General features: G+C 43.8%; 1 protein-coding gene across 1 annotated transcript; it reads right to left on the reverse strand.

The window, feature by feature from the left end:
- Positions 1 to 233: 233 nt before the first annotated feature.
- gucy2ca (guanylate cyclase 2Ca) lies at positions 234 to 21,289 on the reverse strand (the record flags this gene model as incomplete). Its single annotated transcript, XM_083650058.1, has 27 exons — positions 234 to 444; positions 701 to 777; positions 2,346 to 2,440; positions 2,534 to 2,632; positions 2,731 to 2,905; positions 3,662 to 3,854; positions 5,757 to 5,915; positions 6,102 to 6,193; positions 6,337 to 6,425; positions 6,678 to 6,815; positions 7,282 to 7,414; positions 7,688 to 7,774; positions 8,379 to 8,483; positions 9,583 to 9,654; positions 9,782 to 9,844; positions 13,470 to 13,563; positions 13,891 to 13,972; positions 14,205 to 14,325; positions 15,478 to 15,563; positions 17,018 to 17,162; positions 17,331 to 17,436; positions 17,581 to 17,674; positions 18,393 to 18,511; positions 18,981 to 19,211; positions 19,313 to 19,380; positions 20,318 to 20,430; positions 21,151 to 21,289. The coding sequence occupies 27 exons, from the start codon at positions 21,287 to 21,289 to the stop codon at positions 234 to 236; spliced, it is 3,186 nt and encodes a 1,061-aa protein (XP_083506184.1).
- Positions 21,290 to 24,659: the final 3,370 nt, after the last annotated feature.

The following is a 24,659-nucleotide window of genomic DNA, read 5'->3' on the forward strand; positions in this document are numbered from 1 at the left end:
AGGCTTGAATGTGTGAACAATTCTCAACTGTGCTGTTACGCATTTTAAGTAAAAAAGAAATAACAAAAGAACTTAAATTTCTATTCTTTTACAAAACATATACATTCAAATACTTTCAATGACCCATGTCTATTTTCAAAAACCTTCAAGGCCTTGATTTCTTTTCTCAAATTCACAAACTTTCAAGGACCTGTGGGAACCCTGCTATACTACCACAGTGATGTGGTGCATGATCACAGGTAGGTGCTGGGGCTGTCAGTCACAGCCAGGTGAAAGTAGTCCGGCTGGCCGTCGGAGCCCTGCAGGCTGCTGTTGGTCTCCCTGCGGCGGACCCTGGTGGACAGGGTCTTCCTCTTGCTGAAGCTCTCGCACCCATTCGCCCGCTTCTCCAGGCAGGACACGATCATCTCCGCCAGGTCCTCCTTCAGCCGCTGGAAGTTCTCCCTAACGGAGAGGGGCCGGGATTTATTACTATTATTGCACATTTTTGCTTTTGTGTTTGTGCTTGACCTTATTATTGTATGCTTTGCATGTAAAAACCTCATTCTACAAAATAACCAATAAGTCCAGCTGTCAGATGTAGTGGAGGAAAAGTACAAAGTCTCACAAAATGAAAATACTCAAGTGCAAGTACTTCAAAAATTGTACTTAAAGTACAGTACTTGACTTCTGTTACTTTCCAGGATTGTGTTGTACTCACGCCGTCGGTGGTGTTGGTAAGTTGTATTCTGCCCCCGTCACACCTGTTAACCAGTACGTCATCTCATTGCCTTTACCCTGTGGACCAGGTACACACGGACACACACACACACACACAAACACACGCACGCACGCACGCACACACACGCACACACACACACACGCACACGCACACACACACACACACACACACACACACACACACACACACACACACACACAGTATCAAAGTATTACTCAGGATCTACACTTGTGTTACTGTATGTAGACTGTACATGAATAACCAATTCCACTTTCACATAAACCCAAACCCTGCATACCTTCAGGGAGGTATCTCCTCTCTGCTCCTAAAGCCAAACCCTGCGTACCTTCAGGTAGGTCTCTCCTCTCTTCTCCTAAACCCAAACCCTGCGTACATTCAGGTAGGTCTCTCCTCTCTTCTCCTAAGGCCAAACCCTGCGTACCTTCAGGTAAGTCTCTCCTCTCTTCTCCTAAAGCCAAACCCTGCGTACCTTCAGGTAAGTCTCTCCTCTCTTCTCCTAAAGCCAAACCCTGCGTACCTTCAGGTAGGTATCTCCTCTCTTCTCCTAAAGCCAAACCCTGCGTACCTTCAGGTAAGTCTCTCCTCTCTTCTCCTAAAGCCAAACCCTGCATACCTTCAGGTAAGTCTCTCCTCTCTTCTCCTAAAGCCAAACCCTGCGTACCTTCAGGTAAGTCTCTCCTCTCTTCTCCTAAAGCCAAACCCTGCGTACCTTCAGGTAAGTCTCTCCTCTCTTCTCCTAAAGTCAAACCCTGCGTACCTTCACGTAAGTCTCTCCTCTCTTCTCCTAAAGCCAAACCCTGCGTACCTTCAGGTAAGTCTCTCCTCTCTTCTCCTAAAGCCAAACCCTGCGTACCTTCAGGTAAGTCTCTCCTCTCTTCTCCTAAAGCCAAACCCTGCGTACCTTCAGGTAGGTCTCTCCTCTCTTCTCCTAAAGCCAAACCCTGCGTACATTCAGGTAGGTCTCTCCTCTCTTCTCCTAAAGCCAAACCCTGCGTACCTTCAGGTAAGTCTCTCCTCTCTTCTCCTAAAGCCAAACCCTGCGTACCTTCAGGTAAGTCTCTCCTCTCTTCTCCTAAAGCCAAACCCTGCGTACCTTCAGGTAGGTATCTCCTCTCTTCTCCTAAAGTCAAACCCTGCGTACCTTCAGGTAAGTCTCTCCTCTTTTCTCATAAACTCAAAACCTGCGTACCTTCAGGTAGGTCTCTCCTCTCTTCTCCTAAAGTCAAACCCTGCGTACCTTCAGGTAAGTCTCTCCTCTCTTCTCATAAACTCAAACCCTGCGTACCTTCAGGTAAGTCTCTCCTCTCTTCTCCTAAAGCCAAACCCTGCGTACCTTCAGGTAAGTCTCTCCTCTCTTCTCATAAACTCAAACCCTGCGTACCTTCAGGTAAGTCTCTCCTCTCTTCTCCTAAAGCCAAACCCTGCGTACCTTCAGGTAAGTCTCTCCTCTTTTCTCATAAACTCAAAACCTGCGTACCTTCAGGTAAGTCTCTCTTCTCTTCCAAACCCTGCGTACCTTCAGGTACGTCTCTCCTCTCTTCCAAACCCTGCGTAGCTTCAGGTAGGTATCTCCTTTCTTCTCCTAAACCCAACCCCTGCGTACCTTCAGGTAGGTCTCTCCTCTCTTCTCATACTTGAACTTGCAGTCTGTCCTCTGCAGGATGTTGATGGTGGACTGGCTCACATGGATTCTCAGTGCTGGAGAGACGACGTGGGAAAGGTTGATCAGACTCTCAGTTTAAACGTGCGTTACTGTGAGGACATATGAGTTTGTGTTGTGTTGGCTCGTACGCAGGCCTGTGGACTCCATGCGCGAGGCGGTGTTGACTGTGTCTCCAAAAAGACAGTAGCGAGGCATCTTGTTCCCCACCACCCCTGCTGCACACGGCCCTACAAAACAAACACGCATTTGTAGTGTATACTGACACACTGACACACGTGAACACATGAAAAGCTAGTACGAGGTGCAGACGCTGGATCTTCGTTACCTGAGTGCACCCCGATACGGATCCACAGAGGGATGCCTGGCAGGTGCTGCAGCTGGAATGTCCCGACAAATGCCAGAATGTCCAGGGCCATGTGGGAGATGTCCACTGCATGCTTGTTTCCGTTCGGCTTGGGCAAACCTGATGCAACCATGTACGCATCTCCTATTGTCTCAACCTGAGAGACATTAAAAAAAGAGGAGAAATAATGTCGTTAAGATGATTATATGGATGTAGAATAACATGCTTTTGGGTTTTATACCAAAAGCAAGGATGCTTTTTAATTTTAGCTTTTAATTTTAGCCCAGGTTTCAACTACAGTACTTTCAATTTTTGAGGACTTTCTCCCATCCAGTCAAAATCTCTTTCAAATCTGTCCCATCCTATAGGAATGAATCAAGAGTTTATAATTAAAATGGACAAACTACACACAACAACATCAATCTCCCTTGGCCAGGGTGCTGCCCCTTTGACCGGTACGGTTCAGGCATGAGGGACCTAAGCTTAGTATGTATAGTTTTAACTAAATTGTTATAATGCTTTTTTTCGTTCAATGCCATTTCTATGCTGTACTTTTTCCATGTCAAGACAAATACCCCTAATTTATTCCACATTAGAGCCACAGACCCCCATGAGATTTTGTCTCCTTTTTTAGCTATATTTTATCCAGAATTCCATGACTAACTGTCCTGTAGGAAGAGAATGAAACTATGGTCAAAATAGTCACTCTACATTCTCTAATTGTGTTAACTTGAAATAATGCTGTAAGAATTTATCAATTTGCTGCAGAGCCCTTGGAACCCCCAAAAAGACCCCTGATGTTCCCTGGACCCCACTTTGAATACCACTGCCGTAAAGTGTAAGTTATTGAGAAACCGTTACATAAATAAAAAAAATAAACATAAGCTTGCCTCCTGTCTGTCACACTGAGTACCTTGTAGACGTCATGGTGGTCCAGGATGCTGTCGAAGTTCTTGTAGATGTCGTTGAGCATGTCGACCACCTCCATGGGCGTGCTGTAGTGGCAGAGGGTGGTAAAGCCCACGATGTCGCTGAAATACACCGTCACCTCCTCAAACAGCTCCGGCTGCACGCTGCCCGTCTCCTTCAGTGAACGCACCACTGGCCTGGAAAGGTGGGAGGGGAGGGGAGGGGGATTTCTTCACTGATGCCTTCTGATAACATGAATTACATGTAGCTTCTGATAACATGAATTACATGTAGCTTCTGATAACATGAATTACATGTAGCTGTCAGTTCCACTTTAAAGGCCTATGGTGAGCAAGATCAAGGGGTGGGCGTGGAGGAGACGTGCATACTATGAGATAGGATTCTCCCAGCGCCACTGCCTGGACCAGCCCATAGTTATGCTGCTATAGGCTTAGACTGTCTGGACCAGCCCATAGTTATGCTGCTATAGGCTTAGACTGCCTGGACCAGCCCATAGTTATGCTGCTATAGGCTTAGACTGTCTGGACCAGCCCATAGTTATGCTGCTATAGGCTTAGACTGTCTGGACCAGCCCATAGTTATGCTGCTATACGCTTAGACTGCCTGGTACCAGCCCATAGTTATGCTGCTATAGGCTTAGACTGCCTGGACCAGCCCATAGTTATGCTGATATAGGCTTAGACTGCCTGGACCAGCCCATAGTTATGCTGATATAAGCTTAGACTGCCTGGACCAGCCCAGTTATACTGCTATAGGCTTAGACTGTCTGGACCAGCCCATAGTTAGTTATGCTGCTATAGGCTTAGACTGCCTGGACCAGCCCATAGTTATGCTGCTATAGGCTTAGACTGTCTGGACCAGCCCATAGTTAGTTATGCTGCTATAGGCTTAGACTGCCTGGACCAGCCCATAGTTATGCTGCTATACGCTTAGACTGCCTGGACCAGCCCATAGTTATGCTGATATAGGCTTAGACTGCCTGGACCAGCCCATAGTTATGCTGATATAAGCTTAGACTGCCTGGACCAGCCCATAGTTATGCTGATATAAGCTTAGACTGTCTGGACCAGCCCATAGTTATGCTGATATAGGCTTAGACTGCCTGGACCAGCCCATAGTTATGCTGATATAAGCTTAGACTGCCTGGACCAGCCCAGTTATGCTGCTATAGGCTTAGACTGTCTGGACCAGCCCATAGTTAGTTATGCTGCTATAGGCTTAGACTGCCTGGACCAGCCCATAGTTATGCTGCTATAGGCTTAGACTGCCTGGACCAGCCCATAGTTTGTTATGCTGCTATAGGCTTAGACTGCCTGGACCAGCTCATGCTGCTATAGACTTTGACTGCCTGGACCAGCCCATAATTATGCTGCTATAGGCTTAGACTGCCAGCTGTGCCAGGGGGTATTTTTTTTCTTCTTACATGACATTTGTACAGATTCATGCCCCATTAATGCATGTTACTGACTTGGCATCCCACAGGGGCTGTGGACGTGGACGGAGGATGGACCATTCTTATTAGTAATAAATGATGATGATGATTATTATTATTACTATTATTATTATTATTATTATTATTATTATTATTATTATTATTATTATTATTATTATTATAATTAATAATAATAAATATTACTATAGTTGTTCTTAGTACTGCTGTTACTGTGCATTATTACTATTATTATTACAGTCATATTTTTAGTTTGACTAAATTTGTTATTATTATTGTTAATACTGTTGCTACTGTACAGTCTCTCCCTCCCTCCCCCACCTCTCTCTCAACCCAACTGATGAAGGCAGATGGCTCGAGTTTTTCCTTGCCGCCGTTGCCAAGTGCTGCTCATGTGTGGGAATTGTTCCAATTGTTGGGTCTAAATTTAAAATAAAGAGCCTGGTCTTGACCTGCGCTATCAAAAGTGTCACGACATAACTTTTGTTGTGATTTGTCACGATATAAATTAAATTGAATTCAATAAAATTTCCAGCTATATAAAATGCATTGGAATTTTGACCTTGTGCTTAAAGATGTATGTGGCTCCATCTCCCTCAGATGTGTATGGGTCGATGTAAAAACCTACCCAGGCAGCAGCATGAAGTTGAGGCGATCGGCCCTGTCCCTCTCAGCTTTGTACAAAGACGTTCTCTCCTCCACCAGATGCTCCAGGTTTCTGGAGTACATCTGCAGACGACGGATCAGATTGTCCATGTATGTCTCAGTGGCCTGGTTGTGCAGGTTGCTAAGTTACAGGAAACGGGCAAAATGCAAAAAAAATGATGGATTGATACTTAGTGCTTTGAATTATCTGATGCCATTGCTGAGTTATTTAGAAGGAGGCTAAAGAGCCATATAACACTGGTATATCAGAGTATCATTGACAATGATAGAGATGAACCTGGTCGATGGACGTGTGGTGTTGACGTACCTGAATATCTTACCCAGGGTTCCTTCTATCTTCTTAAAGTCTGGCCTCCGCTCTGGGTCTTCATCCCAGCAGTTCTTTATCAGCATGTACAACTGTATGCATAATGTGCATAAACATACACACATGGAGAGAGGGAGAGGCGGGGAGAGAGAGAAAAAGAGAGAGAGGAGTCAAATTGTTTTCCTTAATTTTATCCAAATTTGATGAAACCAAGCAAGTGTGTTTTGGCTCTTACCTCTGCCTCACTCTCTGACACACCGTTTAAGTTGAGGTCAGGTCTGAAGACGCTCAGCCCGCTGGGATACTGCACTCTATATATCTTCTCTAAAGAGCAGGTTTTAAAAGCAACTGTCAGTTTGGGATGATTGTATTTACATATAGTGACTAATAGGAGGCGCTGTTGCAACAATTTGTCGCCACTTTTTTTTTGTAGAAATTCTAGCTTTAAGCTTTTGCACAGGTTGCTGTTCCCAGGCAACTAAAAACGCGTCGTACTACAGTAACAGTATATAAAATAAACTGACTAATTACACAATCATTCTCATTCACTTGCATTGCCTCATGATGTTGGTGTACCTCTGCGGTCGGAGCAGGTCTGTGTATAGAACGGGGCACGCCTCATGACAATCTCATGGGCGATGATGGCAAAGCTGTACACATCGCCTTTCTGAGACACACCATCCTTACGGAGATGCTCCGGGGCCGTCCACACATCTGAGAGGAGAGGAGAGGAGAGGGGAGAAGAGAGGGGAGAAGAGGCGTGAGGATAGGACAGGAAAGGAGGAAAGGGGATTAGAGGAGTGAGGAGGAGAGGAGAGGGGAGGAGAGAGGATAGGACAGGAGAGGAGAGGAAGAAAGGATATTAAAGGAGAGGAGAGGGGAGGAGAGGTGAGAGGAGAGAGGGGAGGGGAGGAGAGAGGAGGAGAGGAGAGGGGAGGAGAGAGGAGGAGAGGGAACACATATGGCTATGAGAAATTAGTACCTTTAGGGTTTGATTGCAAAATAGTGTATGTATGACTTGATGACACTCTATTACATGATTGACATAACATTGAACACAGTTGAAGCACAGTTGCACACACACTCCTTGGTGCACACGTTTGTTTTAGATCATTTAGTTTGAGATATTTTTAGTATTTCTTTAGTCAATAATCAACCTCTTAGATGAAATGAAACTCACCTCTGCCTGGTTGGAGGATGGTGTGGCAGCCAAAGTCAGTGATCTTGACCACCATGCGGTTGTCGACCACACAGTGGGTGGACTTGAGGCGGCCATGGGCCTCAATGTTACTGGAGTGGAGGTACGACATGCCCTTTAGCAGATACAGGACAAAGAATAGCACTGAACACAATGGTAAATTGTCGACTGACACTTGGACTCATGTTTATTGCCTTCTTCCTCAAAATGAGGTTGAAGACAAACTATAATTGATTAGCACTCCTAATACAGTTACAATAGCCTGAATATATATATATATATATATATATATATATATATATATATATATATATATATACAGTATATATATAAAAAGTTACATCCTAAAAAAAAAGAAAACATAACAAACCCAAGGACCTATAAATACCTTTGCTATATCATACATGACTGATATCTTGAACTCCATGTCCATGAACGTTTCATCAGGGTAGGATATCCTATCATTAAGAACGTGCTGTAAATAAAACAAGAGAAAGACATATTTTTTTATATATATTATGATTTCACTGTGAGCACGTGCATTCATGCATGTAGAACTAGCGTCCAGAATAGTCTTTGCTATATGTGTAAGCAGTGTCCTGTGTGTCAGCGGCTTATCAGATGAGCAATAAAGTCCCTGTAAGCGGGCGGAAAACTGGTTGTAAAAACTCATGTTGTGCCCCTCCCCAAACCTTCAGCCACATGTCCACTCAGGTGTGTAACGTCATATGAGCAGGCATGAGGCATATTCACAATCAAACATTTTCTATCAATCAATCATTTTGTATGAATCAATCATTTTGTACCATCAAATGCAGTGGAATTTGCTTCATATTAAAGTACATCAGAAACAATAAAATGCACTAGAATAAAATTTAAATTAACAATACACGGAGAAAGACAACAGATAAAAAAGTGTTAAGATAAAAAACAACAGGAAAATAAGAATTCCTATAAAAAGGCTAAACAGGTAGTTGTTGGGCTTGTGTTTAAAAATGTCGATGGTGTTAAGTGATGTTGGTGCTGATATATTGATAGAAGAGTAACAGGAGCTCATATGTAGTGCAAAGGGAACTTACCCTGAGAGAGCCCCTCTCACAGAGCTCAAACACCCCGAACACGCCATATTCAAACTTCACCGTGCCGTAGAACTTGGTCAGGTTGTAGTAATCGATACGCAGGAGCTGAAATGTGGAGGAAAGGAGTGGGAGGGGAGTGAGTGAGTGACAGGGAGGTTAGACAAAGAGTGAAATGTTAAATGAAATATTAAAGTATATAACTTGATACTCTTCAACACAATAACATCTGACAAATGTGTATAATTGTAAACCATAGACATGGATGCGCTGAAAATGGAAGACTAGAATGGAAACCTCTCCAGATGACTTTTCTCACTCGTTTATTCGTGCTCAACTACTTTTACGACAGAGTTGTAAGGCAAAGCCCTTAATCTCATTTATTGGCAGGAAGATAAGCGGTTACTTGTTGTTGTTGTGTTAAGAAAGCCACAAATGACTCTTAAATAGGAAAATCCGTTAAAAAGTTACGATAAGCAAACTGTGGTTAAGGGCTGAGCATCGTCTGTTACGCTCGCAATGAAGTTGGCTTGTGCCAACTAACCAGGAAGAGAAAGTGGGATTAAGTGAGCTCACCAGACAGGCTTTGTTTACAGACCTGCCAAATGTGATTCACCACACGAAACTTGTACATTTCAAGACTATAGTCTACGCTTTTGGGATATTTTTGGCAGGACCGCAGCAGCAGGGCAGTCGTGAATGTCGCTGGGCGAGTGACTGATGAAGTTACACCATTGGTCAGCCGTGGCACGTGGTTTGCGACAGTTGGAGCATGCGCTAGCTGCTAGCCGTTAGCTACAGATCGTTAGCGGACAGGAATGCAACAGGAACGCAGTTTAACTTCATAGAGCCAGAGGACTGGCCAGTTTGGAAACAACGCCGTGAAGAGGCTCAACAATCCTCTAGTCTATTCAATGGACTTAGTGTTAGTATAAACACACACGGTCCAGTCATATGCTAGGTTTGACCTAGTCTTGTTGATGGTATATCTGCTGTAGATAGCAAACAGGAAAGCAGCAATAAAGATGAGAGATAGAAAGGATGATTCATGACAAAGGTCATGTGCTGGTCTCAAACCAGCTCTCCACAGCGTTCTTGGCATTTGTCTGCTGAGAGACCATATAAACCGCCATCATTGGCACCAAATATTAATGTATTTATTAATGTACTTCTTCTAATGCATGAGCTCAGAGTGAGGGGGTCTTACAGTGTTGAGCTCAATCTTCTGATTCTCGCTGAAGTTTCCGTCTGCGTGTTTCAGCTCTTTCAAGATCACAGGCTGAAGGACACGGAGAGAGGATGCATCAATCAGACAAACATCAAGAACCATAAACCATTTATTGTATTTTATTTCATTGTTCTGAAATCCAGATGTTGTTTTGGGAAGTTGTAACTCTCTGTGATACCTTTTTGTCATAGCGGCCCCGATGAATGTGATAGGTGCTGTCCTTCCTCTTATCCTCATCAATCTGCGCACACACAAATACACACACACACACACACACACACACACACACACACACACACAGTAATAATGATAAATATAGCCGCAAGCGGCGATGCGGGGTCCAAGCTTCCGGTGACTTGGGGGGTATATGTCAGATAGTGCACATTTATTCAGACTAATATGCACAAGTAAACAAAGTTTGGTTGAGATCCGGTGACCTGACGGTTTCCAAGCAGTAGTAGTAGCAGTAGTAGTAATAGTGTTGGTAGTAGAGGGAGTGGTAGCAGTAGTAGCAGCAGAAGTACTAAGAATAGTAAATGGTAAATGGACTGCATTTATATAGCGCTTTTATCCAAAGCGCTTTACAATGTGCCTACATTCACCCATTCACACACCGAAGGCAGCCAGCTGCCACGCAGGGTGCTGGCACAGCCATCGGGAGCAATTTGGGGTTCAGTGTCTTGCCCAAGGACACTTCGACGTGCGGACTGGAGGAGCCGGGGAACGAACCACCAACCTTCTAATTAGTGGACAACCCACTCTACCTCCTGAGCCACAGCTGCCACTAGTAGCCAATAGTAGTAGTAGTAGTAGCAGCAGCAGCAGTAGTAGTAGTGGTGGTTGGCTGTTATAGCGCCACCATCTGGTAGATTGGTGTAATTTTTTCCTCTGAGTAGTGGGTGATGTCTTGAAACTTGAAGTAGTACTTGGATAGAAAGCAGTTTTTGTGTACAATATCCCTTTAAGTATCTGGACAGAAAGTGGTATTTGGGTAGAACATACTGTCAATACGACAAGTACTTCTCTGGCTCTGCAGATACATATAATATGGTCTACAAAGTTAAATACAACAGTCTGGATAGCTCACTTGGTAAAGCACATGACTTATGCTAACTAAAGACCATTGCCGCTCAAAGTTCAAACCCCATGTGGGATGAAAAACTTTCAACTTCAGACAGTTAAGTCAGTGACATTAATTAAAACCCCACATGCTGCCTCCTTATTTTGCGGTGTTTCATGAACTTTTTCAATATCTTGGAAATGTTAGCTGGAGATTGCGTGGCTGTGTTCAAGAACGTGTTTTGCAACAGGAGAGGTTAGTTCTTGTCTCATGATGGAGCTTTTGTGTTCTGAAATCAGAATTTTCAGTTGTCATTGTGTCTTTCCCACACACACATCAAACCATAGGGCGTAGTGGCGTCCACTACAGAAGGTTGATGGGGTTTATCCCTGAAATTGCTTTTGGTGACTATAGCCAGCACCCTGCATGGCAGCTTGTCATGCAGTCCATTTACCATTAAGGACATTTTTGTATTACACACATAATGCACCACTTTACATTAAAAGTATGCCCTGAATGGAGGTGTTTGAACTAATTGGTGTGGGTTGTGCTGTTACAATGAGCACATGAGTGACAAGGATAATTCAGATTGAATTCTCTTTTTGGACCTTTCACATGTGAAGACACAATAATGTATTGGAATGTTTTTCCTCTCTCATCTGAAAGAAGGCTCCCAGCAAACACGATTACATCATGATGATGTTCTGATATCATCTTTCAGTGACGTCCAGGACTAGGCCAAATCACAGCCGATTTGAGGATCATTTAGACATCTACACAGGAATGTCAAGATGACGTCGAAATATGACATTACCATGAATAGGCATATTCAGTTATTCTGCTATGTACACAGTGTGTATTCAGCAGCGTTATACATAATTATATCCAGATTAACCTTTATTCTACATTTTCAAAAAATAAAACAGTTACCTGGCCGTGGTTTGAACCCAGGACCTCCAGCTTTGGGGTCTGCTACTTTACCCCTACACCATCCTTCCACAGCAATGACGAGGCACGGATGTAACCTTATTATGGCATAAACTTGTTTTTATTCAAACGTGGGTGTCAAGTCTTTGTGGATCGGGCATTACTGTGTGACATCTAAACCAACTGTGTATTATGTTACAGCAGATGCAGAACCCCAAAACACATTAACCCCACCCAAAATGCTACATTCCAACTTCCAGTAGTAGTAGTAGTAGTAGTAGTAGTAGTAATAGTAGCAGAAGTAGTAATAGTAGTAGTAGTAGTGTTGGTAGTAGTGGGAGTGGTAGCAGTAGTAGCAGCAGTAGTTGTAATTGACCGGTTAATGAGTTGTGGGCAATTTAGTGTTGGCGTGTGTTTCATTAAAAGTTTCGAGATTTAGCATTTCAAAACGGTTTCACGTATCCAAAATCCTTTACTAACCTTAGGTCGGGGTAGTCCATAGATGGCCCAGAAAAAGTTTTGTGTGATTTGGCCAAACGGTCTAGGAGGAGCTCGCAAAAGTAGGTTTTTGATCAAATTCAAAATGGCGGAAAATCTACCACGCAGAAATGGGCGTGGCCTAGTGGGTTAGATACATGATGCTCCAGGGAAACCAGTAGATGTGGAATTTTGATTCTACAGCTCGCAGTTCAGAAGTTATGGACCGACAAACGTGAAATTGGCTGTTATAGCGCCACCATCTGGTGGATTGGTGTAATTTTTTTACTCTGAGTAGTGGGTGATGTCGTGAACCTGTGTGGAAAGTTTGGGTGATGGGGGGTGTATGGTTTCTGAGATCCACACACTTTTAGGGCAGGAAAAGAACAAAAGTAAATACACAAAAGTTTAAACATTTATCATTTCAAGACGGTTTCAGGTATCCAAAATCCTTTAATAACTTTGAGTCAGGTAAGTCCAGAGATGCCACAGAAAAAGTTTAGGCTCATTCAGGCAAATGGCCTGGGAGGAGATAGCAAAAGTAGGTTTTTGATAAAATTCAAAATGGCGGAAAATCTAGGCACACGCAAATGGGCGTGGCCTATATGGATAGATGCGTATTGATCCAGGGAATACAGCCGAAGTGGAATTTTGATTCTACGCCTCACGGTTCAGAAGATATGGACCATAACGGGAAATGGTCTGTTATAGCGCCACCATCTGGCCGATATGGGTAATTTTTTGTTTTTGAGTAGTGAGGCACATTTACAATCTATGTGCCCAGTCTGGCTATGCTGAGCATTACAGTTTCTGCTGTACATACAGTTTTACCGGAGAAGAAGAAAAAAAAAAAAAATAATCGGAACAGATACAATAGGGATCCACGCACTTCGTGCTTGGACCCCTAATAATGAGTGATAGCCCAATACAGCATTTCCTTGCTTCATTATCACAACAAGTACTAAGTTGCTGAGAAAATGATTGCACTCAAATGCAATCATTGCAAATGCAATTCCCCTGATTTGATCTGATCTTGGTTTGTCTCATCTGATCTCGCCTGACATGGGTCAGATCACATCAACTCATGTCATCTTATCTCATTTTAATCTCTCATCTAGTCTCATTTTTTGGCAATTCATGTTTCTCGTCTCATCTTCATGTTCTCATATTTTATCTTGTCTCATTTCATGTGATCTCATATCGCTTCATGTTCTCATCTCCTATCATCTCATCTAATCTATCATCTCATCTAATCTATCATCTCATCTAATCTATCATCTCATCTAACTTCACGCGATCTCGTCTCGCCTCGTCTTGTCTGACTGCTTATTCATGAGCCCACAGTGAGAACCTGTACTGATCATCTAAGATGCATATAGACAAGTGTGTGGAGTGTGTTTACCTTCAGAGAGACCTCCTTCTCGTCCAGCGGGCCAATCAGGTCCGGGTCAATGTGGGACCACTTCTTCTGGATGAGACGTTCCTTTCTGTTCTGTCTGTCATGAGACACATGCAGGCACGCGCGCACGCGCACGCACACACACACACACACACACACACACACACACACACACACACACACACACACACACACACACACACACCACACACACACACACACACACACACACACACACACACACACACACACACACACACACACACACAAATAAAACATACACACACATACAGTAGTGCAGGTGGACTTTATGTGATAACCTTCTTGCTTCTTGTATGTTTAAAAATTATTGTGCTAATGATTTATTGATGTTAAAATGCCGCTGTAGTAGAATTAGAAAAGAGGTGTCTGCCTGTGTGTTTACCTGTAGAAGATGAGAGCGATGGCTGTCACCACGACCACACTGATACTCAGAACTATCATGATGGCATTCTGTGGATTCGAGTCTTGACACACACAAACACACACACAAGGGCATTGACAGGTATGAATCCACAGTGTTGCCTGGCTGGCATAAGCTCCATAAAACAATGCTATATTTCTATATGACAATACGACACCCTTGTTGACTGTATGGCGAAACAGTCTTTAGGTTGCAGGCAAGTGCAACATAAACCTCTAGCAGCCACTATCTACATCTGCACTATCTCTACATATCAGTGCTTATGTGTGTATTACCTCTGGGGCTGGGCCTATCTGGCCGGTCCTCTGGTAGCCCCACTCCCCAATGCAGGTCAGGGCTTGTGTCCATCACTGTGAATTCATTCCGAGACGTGTCGAACACAAACAGGGTTTTGTACTGGAGAGGGAGACAAAAAGGGACGTCTTAAAGCAATATTGAACTTTTTCACAGCAGCCATTTTGTGTCTAAATGGCAGGGTAGACACAGGTGCAACCAAAACATTAATGAGGGTTTCCCACTTCCAATCCATTTAGGTGTTCCAGTGCTGGGGCCCTCATTAATGTTTTGGTTGCACCTGTTTACCATGCCGTTTAGACACAAAATGGCTGCTGTGAAAAAGGCCCATGCAATATACCATAGTTTTAACATGGGGTAATTTTGGTACTTGACAGCCGCCATGAAAACCAGAATAGGATATAAACTACTCACCAAGATCAGATTCAGGTGGACGAGTTTGAAGCGTTTGGATTTTTGAGGCCACGAAAATAGCCTGAAAACTGACATTTAACACGTTGGTGAAGACAGCCAACAACAGATCCCGCTAGCGTGAGGTTCAAGTGACTGTGGCTCCAACATAGAACAGAATTTAGCTGAATTGAATTTTTATTGATAGAAGAGAACATAGTGGAGGAAGGGATAGTTTTGGGAGACCGGATCTACTTGTATTTTTAAAGAATAGAAATGCAAAATAATGAAGGCCCCAGAACTGTTTTGTTAAAAACATTTTTTTTTTTTTTTTAATAGCCTACAGGGGGAGTCTCACTGAGAGCAATGCTTTCTTTTTCAGGAGCAGCCTGTTCACATTCACACACACACATTCATACCTGGAAGCTGACCAGTACAACCACAGTCTGATCTGCTGGCCACTGATCAGCTCCACTGGAGCAGTTGAGGTTAGGGGCCTTGCTCAAGGGCACCTCGGTGGTGGTAATGAAGGATTGATCCGACGACCTTCCGGTCACAAGCTCGCTTCTCTAACCAATTGGGCCACCACTGCTGAATTGTTGAATATGATCACAAACATGAATGAATGGGAAGTCAAGTCACGTTAAAAATGGGAAAACTATACAAACTTGTCTCAGCTGCATGTGATCTTGGTGAGTATAGATTATATTCTCGTTTTCATGTCAAGGGTCAAGTGCCGAATAATCTCAATGTGAAAACTAACTGCAATATTGCTTTAATACTCAGTCGTTAAAGGAAGGCAGAGGAGTTCATGTTAAGCGGAAAATTGGACTATTTGAATGGCTGAAGGGATAGTGGTCTCACCTGGCCAGTGGTCTTCGAGGTGTAAATCACAGAGAAGTTGACGTCGATGTCCCCGAACTCATCCAGCTCATAGTATCCTGCTATACCTGCATGCAGCCACCAATCCCCAACCACCCCCGCACCCAACACACACACACACACACGTACACGCGTGTGCACGCACACACACACACGCATGGACGCACGCACACACACGCACACACACGCGCACACACACGCACACACACACACACGCGTGCACACACACACACACACACACACACACACACACACACACAGGCAGACGAAAACAAGGAGAACTTTTCAGTACACCATAGATTACATTTCAATTGCATTTAAAGTGGAAGTAGTAAGTCTTTATTATGAAATAAATCATAAGAGGTTATAATCATGTGTGACATCATATGTCTTTGCTCTGAGGGATAGTGTGAAAGAGTCATTAAACTTGTATTTACACAAGTCAACTGTCGAATCAGCTATTTTAGCATCTCTTCTCCCAAGTGTGAAAAATAGTAAAGGCTGATTCATCTATTAATCCAAGTATATGAACTAGTATATTGCCATCTCTCATTGTTTTATCAAGCGTTAACTTACAATTATAATGAATTATGAATTATTTAAGCAATATCACACCAGAGGGAGTGTTGTACTGTATATGATTCGGTCATACCAAGTGTTGGCAAGCAACAGGTAAACTTGCTGCCTGCAGTTTCCTGACTGCAAGCTAGCTAACGTCTGCTATGTGGTTAGCACAGACAATTTCAGCCTACCATTCATAATTAAGATCAAATGTAGCATATCGATGTTGCTACTAAGTGTGAACCCAGCCTAATCAAATTAGAACAGCTGTGAAGCGGAATGACTACATACACAGTGAAGCATCCCGTGCTTTTATCAGCATTCATGGAATGCCTCTTGTCCAATCAAACTGTTTTACCGGAACTGTTGTACAGTAATTACCAATATCTTAGGCCAACATCCTGGTAATTATTCCATACTATATTTGTGTAACCTGCATTGTGTAGTTCCTCGCAACCGGGAATCAAACCTGGAACCTTCGGCATGGGAGGCGGACGCTCTAGCAAGGAGGCTAAAGCCCATGCATGGGCTCTAACATCTGTTGCTAGAGCATCTCTTTGAGGTCTCGTGGAGTGAGTGAGGTTTACTCATGGCACAGCACTACCCCCTGGCTACTGCTACATTTGTAAGTATAAAGTTCCAACATTTCAATTCAATCAACACATGTAACTGATCTCAACACAATGTGACTGATCTCAACACAATGTGACTGATCTCAACACAATGTAACTGATCTCAACACAATGTGACTGATCTCAACACAATGTGACTGATCTCAACACAATGTAACTGATCTCAACACAATGTGACTGATCTCAACACAATGTGACTGATCTCAACACAATGTAACTGATCTCAACACAATGTGACTGATCTCAACACAATGTGACTGATCTCAACACAATGTGACTGATCTCAACACAATGTGACTGATCTCAACACAATGTAACTGATCTCATACCTTCAAACGAGGCGTTCCCAAACGGGTTTTCAATGTGGGGCAAAACAGTAGATTCTTGATTTTTCTGCTGACTGAGCATCCTTTGCCTCAGCACATGGCCGAACAGCAAAGCCCCGTCATGATACCCCGCCACATAGTCACTTATCTGCACAGTGGAGACAGACAGACAGACAGACAGACAGACAGACAGACAGACAGACAGACAGACAGAGCGGTAGTGGTGACATGAGGAACTGCTGCAGCTGTTGGCCTCCAGACTGATAACAGTGTTAACGTGACGTGGTCGCTACAGGTGTGGTTGGGTGTTGCTCACTGTGTTGTTGTAGGCTCCTCCATAGCTGTAGTTCCTCTGCGGCAGAGTGACCACCAGCACATCCTCCATAGCCACACTGGATGTGGTGTTGATGTGATACTCCGGGCTAGAGAAAGATAAAGGCATTGTTTTGATCACTCGCAATTCAACACACTGTCTGCATTCCATTCATGGTGAGAGTGAATTATTAAAAATATCATTGAATTCAAAACCTTTGAAAAACTGAAGGAGAAATCAGGACCAGGCTTACTTATAAATGTCAATGAGAATAAACATGATGTCCGGGTCAATCTTTTTCCTCTTTATTGAAACAATGTCATTGCGTGTCCCACACAGGATGAAAACTGAAAGAACAGGAAATCAGTTTGAAGACAACGGATACAAAATACTTTCTTAGTATTTAGGGAGATAGTGTTTTGGCAAGACAATAATGAGTAATAGGTCAGATTTGTACTGTCCCAGAGCACAAAATGGCCACAGTAGGCTATATCTACCTTGCCATGTGCTGGAATTTCTGGCTATAATTTCTATTTCAATTTTACAATTTCAATGCCGTCTTTAACAACAACACTGACCCCATTTACACCTGACATTAAAATGTGTTTTGGGTGATCAGATTGCCATCGGATAGTGCTTGACCAATTTAACCTGATTTAATTTACACCTGGTATTAATATGTGTCTCCAGTGTCCACATTGAGATCAGATTGCGATAAGATCAGGCAAGATCCATAGCGCAGAGCAGCAGAAAAACAGCGGTGACTGTTGTATGTGGATTGAGAACACATTTGAATTTACACTTGTGTTCAATGTGGTCACAATGTGTCCCTGACCACCTCCGGAGGAGGTCTGGCCGATCGGATCACAATCGGTCCTCAATGTGTCGCGTGCATTTACACCTGTACATTCATGGTCTGATTGCAGTCTGATCACCCGAAACACATTTCAATGCCAGGTGTCAATGGGGTCACTGAGTATGAGCTTCTTGGTCACTGATGTTGATGATGAAATGTCAGGAATTTGGTCAGGGTGGAAAAGTGTAACTCAATTTCCAGACACACACTGTTGCTGTATCTGTGTGGAGAGTTGATGGCCGTCTCCAGCTCGACCTCACTGCGCAGCATCTCTCTCTGCGTCGACATGGCAAAGGGTCTGCCGGCGGCTTCCAAGGCGTTGATGTACCTGCACGGACAGCAAGGGGGTCAAGCTGCAATGAGTGCAAGAGTGAATGTGAGTGATGCTCTCTATATACAGTATATCTGCATCTCAGTTGTATCCAAGCTTACACATCCTTTTGTAACTCATCTGCTTCTTTTCATCTCCTCCTTTCTGAATGGTATCGATTTAATAAGGGAAAACAATAAAGGATCGATGGCTTTTACCTGGATTCATCACCTCAGCAGTGAACTTCAAGAAGATGTAATAAGTGTTACTGCTTTCAGTGCAAACCGGACAAGATTTTCTCTTTTCTTGCAGTCCTGAACATCCCTATCCAGATGTTCCTCTGATTTATTTCGCTGTGGTTTGCTTGAGTTCATTTGACTGTAGAGCAGTTTCGTTTGAAAACATGTCATACTGAATACCACAGTCAAAAGGAAAACATCGACAGTGAGATTGGGTTTGGGAGTGACTTCTCCCCATGTTCCCTCACCAGAAGCAGTCCTCAGGGGCCGTTGTGCTGCTGTTGTCCTTCTTGTAGACATAAACCCGCGTCCAAGCCACCTTAAATGATGGTTCCGTGTGGTTCATGAAGTGGAGGAAGAAGTCCACGACCTTGCGGGCCGGAGGCAGGATGCGGGTCAGTTTGGACTTGAAGTCGCATGACAGACCGAAGCTCCCGGCCGAGATGATGGGGATGCTCAGCTTCAGGCCAACCTCCTCACTGAGATGGATGGCAAAAGGGTCGAAGGTCAGAATGCAGCCAGGAACACGGGCTGATTTAGACCGATGATGAGTATCGTGAAGTGATGCAGTCATACTTACTCCACCAGCTGGAAGGTGGCGTACGTGCAGGAAGGCCCCAACATGACACATCCCAGCTCTCCTTCCTCCTGCAGAACACAGCGCATGTTTTGTTATGCTATGCTACGCTATATGCTATGATGTTATGTTATGTTACACACACACACACACACACACACACACACACACACACGCGCACACCTACACACACACACACACACACACACACACACACACACACACACACACACACACACACACACACACAGCTTCTCTCACACACACACACACACACACACACACACACACTTGACCTGCATGCCAAACTGCAGCCCTCCACCTCAGCCATCCTGCATTTCGAACCCCTCGCCCTCCACTACCCCCTTTTAGCCAATTGGCATGAACAGAAACATGCATACAGTATGCACGCACACACATGCACGCACGCGCGCGCGCACGCACACGCACACGCACACGCACACGCACACGCACACGCACACACACACACACACACACACACACACACACACACACACACACACACACACACACTTGACCTCCATGTCAAATTTCAGCATCCTAGAGCAAAAAGCCGTGCCCGCAAAAGGGTGGTCAAGGTTTTGTGGACCAACGACCAACCGACAAACAGAGTGACTTACTGGTCGCATGAATAAAAAACCGCCAAGGAGAACACAAGAAAGCCTAGAGCTTGTTTCCATTGTGGTCCTTTGGTGTTTAAACAGCCCAGTTCCCAGAATAAAATGTCGGCATTGTACATTTGTGGAATCCACGCAAATGTAAAATATGAACATTTGTGAACCAAAATATGTTGCATATCACGTTTCTAGATATGTGAATATTAACGTTATTCCTCCTACACAACACGTCATAGTCTATTGACTGTCTCGTGTTGAAGTACATCGCTGGCGCCTAAAGGAGTAGGGGTGCGATTGGTGGACCTGTAGCGCCCCCCGTCTTGCAAGTGAGAGAGCATCAGTTCGATCCCCGAGCGGGCGACACACTCACATGCAGCTTCTTGAGGATGGCCACTCCCTCACAGGAGCTGCTGGCACAACCCTGCCGGTTGTATATCGTGGTGTTGAACCCGCTGAAGTTAGCCGTCAACGTGAAGTTTAAACCTTGAGTAATGCAAAGAAGATAAGAGTTATTAATACATGCCAAAAATGAACCCATTAATCTTTTTGCATTATTAACATTCGATTAGATTAGATTGACTTTATTGTTGTTCACTAATAGTCAACGCATTCACACTCCCAACTCGCCAATTACCGCCGTTGGGTCAAGAGGCGTGTAAAGTGTAATGAGACCAGGGGTCTCCAAGACCCCTTTATAGGGGTCAGAGACCCCCTTTAGGGGTCCCACTGACAGTGGCAGTGTGAATTTGCATATTAGCTTGTGTGCCCTATATATTAAATACAAACATGTGAATGATGAACATAGCCTATAAATGGATGCTTATTATTGAGGGGTATCTCGGTTATGGTAAACTTGCCTCCTTTGGCTCAAAAGCTTAGCTTGACACTAAAACAGGTAACTATCCCCAACATTAGTAAGCTATTGATCAGATAACACTTTAATGGATCCCTAGTAGGCCTAATAACTCTAATAACACTAGCAACAAAAGATATTGGAAAAACAATGTAAGGCAACTTGCAACAACCAATATGAGACCAATATCTGATTTTTTGCAATTTTGCCCCATCACCATGTGATCTCCTATCTTAACTGACATAGATTAAATTGAGAGATCCATTCCAGTCTCACCTGGCCTATAAACCGTTCATCCAGAGAGGCTGTTCATAATTTAGGCGACCTTACAGAAATATCACTCTCTCTACCTTCTGCAATGTTCCGTTTCCTGTCAATTTCAATGGCATCTCGCACGGCGTCCCGGACGAACGGACTCCACTCGCTTTCCTCCAGCATCACGACATTCATGTGGTATTTCGGTTTGGATTTCAAACAGTTATCCAGCATGTGGTCAGCGACCACCACCACTATCAAGACACCTAGGTACGGCAAACTGTGTGCGCTGTACATCGTGACAGTTTATATTTGTTTCCCCCCAAATGTTTAAAAAAATAAAAAAATAAAATAGACAGAAGGCTGAATCCAGGCTTTCACCAGTTGTTCACCAGAGCCGATCATATCCAGCGAGGCCTTCCCAAGACTCTTGAGTGAGAAAGCAGAAGCACTGTCTCTGTCTTCACTGCCCAAAGCCCAGACAGGTGGTAGGATAGGGCAAATAAGCTTGGAGCCAAACCACCACGGTAGATGGAAGAAGACGTGGATCAAATCCAACAAAAGCAGACTTCATCCAAGCTGCTCCTGTGTAGAAAGCCTGGGACTGGTGACTGCTGCTGGGTGGGTGCGAGCTCGTCCACCTCTGGTCCACCTGTCCTCTACGTGTTAATGAACAACTGCCAGGTGACAGTCGGTGCGCCAGTTAAAGCGAGGGAGGGGCGGAAAGAGACTCCCACACTGAAATCACAGCTCATTCTGTTTATAAACGCGCAGGTGCAGGCCTATTACTGTATATATCATCTTATAGTATACAGCAACAAGTCCAAACTGATTTACAAAACTCCTGAAAAAGTGAGATTTGGATTTGTGTACTGGATAAAAACCAAAGTCCAGTGATAGCCTATCTACTTGATATGATCATGTAGGCTAGTCATTGTGAACATAACACACCAATAGCATTGTTCCATTTGACAATAGCAGATGAAATCTAGTTGTGTTAGATTGGCAGCAGAAAATGGATGCTTGGGTAAAGGAATGCCAACTAGCTGACTGACTGAGGCACAAACCACATAGATACAGCTGGCAAGGAACCATTAACAACATAGGCTACATGGAGACACAGGAATCCATATGATACAAGTCAGGTTTTTTTTTGTTACACGCTCCAGTATGTGCCCAAGACTTCATGTCCGGAGCAAGCAGAGGAAAGCTTTCATGGTGAAAGGGTTCGAAGGTCACAACAGGCCATAAAAGTGACGGCTTTGTGTGGAGCTGATAAATATAGTCCGTTATAAAAGCAGGGTTTATTAAGGCTTTAAAAGTCTGAGCCAGACCACTCATAAACCAGCGCAGACCAACCTCCTGTTATTTCTCATCACAATGCACCACTGTCCACTATCCTCTATCAAATGTGGAGATTGCAAAAAGACAGGCGTGTAAACTGAGCTTGGCTTTATATGCTTATTCATTTGGATGAAAGAAGGCCACTAAAATGACTTACTCAAAATACCGTCAAAATGTACTTTAACCTTATAATAATGATTTTTTTTTATCTGTCTATTGATTGTTTCACTATCAATCGTTCGTCACATCCTCATTCTCATCCTAATAATATGCTCTTTGCTTCCCTGTTAATCAGAGGGAAAATGCAATAATAACGTTGTGTTCAGGTGTTGCCTGATGCAGGTTCACTGTGAGTGTGTGCTGAACATTTCTTGTCAACAGGCTATATTCTATTTAAGGTGTTTACAACCCTGCAAGATGGCAGCCGGGGTGCTGACAATGGTTCCATCTCTGCACTTCTTCGCTTATTAGACACTTGCATTGTGTTTTTGTTCATTTGTATTTGCACAATATATTTGGGTTTGGTTGTTTCACGCCCACACCATCCAATAATTAGAATGAAGGATTCTTCTATGATGGCATCACTTGGAAGAACCATTTTCAGTTCCAGTTTGCACCTTTATTTTTCTGCGTGAAGTCAGGATGCGTTGCAAGGTATGCGTGAATGAACCTTTTTTGCTTTGTTTATGTGGTGGTATCAGAGTGTTCTCTGATACATTGTAATAATAGTAATAATTTTAGTGTTAATTAGGTTCGTTACAGGACAGGATGGTGGACATCCGATTCTTTTTTATAGGAGACGGTGATGAACGCTATAACACCAAGCATCCCTCCATTCTCTCTCTCCCTGCCTCATTTGAGGAGATAAACGTGTTTTTTCTTCTTCCCCGAATCATGTGACCTTATTCCCAACGTTCACATAAAACAAGCATCCTTCAATATAACTCTCGTTTTACAATAATATGATGTTTAAACAAACACACCTCTGACACTATAACAGCATGGTTGGCTTGGCTTGGGACATCGAGTCATTTAGTCCCGTCAGCTTCACACTAAAGGGGCCACTCAGCAGCACACCCTGCGCGGGTTATTAAACAGTAATGTGTCAGAGAAGGAAGAGAAGACACTGTTTTATTGTCTCATCAGTCATCAGTCATCACAGCTATTTAACCACAGCTGAGCAGTGAGGTGTGAGGCTGTTACTGTTTGTTATTCTGAGGAAACATCTCCCACTGACTGAACACCTTCCACTGGGCAGGAACACAGATAAGGAGGCTTATTTTGATGGAAGACTTCTTCGCCTATAATACACAGAGCAAAATTCAAAGCGACTTGAATTCTTTAGTAAGGCACGTGACGTGATGATCAAACACTGGGCAGAGGTGATTCACCGGGGCAGCAAGTGACAAGGTTAATTCTGCCTCCATTAATCACTGCTTTGTTTTATCTTTTCTGCATTTCACAGCGATCATAAATCAACGTAGCTTCGGCCTGAGGCTCAAAACCGGCAAAAAGCAGTAAGAATATGGCATACTGTGTGTGTGTGTGTGTGTGTGTGTGTGTGTGTGTGTGTGTGTGTGCGTGTGCGTGTGCGTGTGCGTGTGCGTGTGTGTGTGTGTGTGTGTGTGTGTGTGTGTGTGTGATTACTTAAGTCGAAATTGGGGACGCACACCCGACTTATGTAAGACCAGGTGATTGGGGACGGCTTGTGCAATTGGAGACAAAGGTTGTGTCCCCATAAGCAGATTTTGGGGTCAGTGGTTTAGGTGAGTGTTAGGCTTAGGCTTAGGGTTAGGGTTAGGTTAGTCTCACAGTAGCCAGCTGACCATGTGAAATTATAGGTTCAGGCAAGTAGTGGTTATGGTTAGAGTTGGGGTAAGTCTCCAGGGAATGAATGTAAGTCTATATGTAAATACCCCAAAATTGACATAAGTAAGACTGTGTGTGTGTGTGTGTGTGTGTGTGTGTGTGTGTGTGTGTGTGTGTGTGTGTGTGTGTGTGTGTGTGTGTGTGTGTGTGTGTGTGTGTGTGTGTGTGTGTGTGTGTGTGTGTGTGTGTGTGTGTGTGTGTGTGTGTATCTTGGCCCCTTTAGTCAGTATGTTAGTTGTTGGACTTGCCCTCAATCGACGTTGGCTTAATCAGGGTCATTTTAGTACACTACCTATTAATAAGCTACTAATCAATATGGACAAATAGTATAAGGAAGGAGGTGGGACACCTACCCACTATCATAAACAGACTAATCATTAGCTGTATGAAT

Source organism: Poromitra crassiceps (assembly GCF_964638095.1).
Source record: "Poromitra crassiceps genome assembly, chromosome: 13".
Classification (NCBI taxonomy): domain Eukaryota; kingdom Metazoa; phylum Chordata; class Actinopteri; order Beryciformes; family Melamphaidae; genus Poromitra; species Poromitra crassiceps.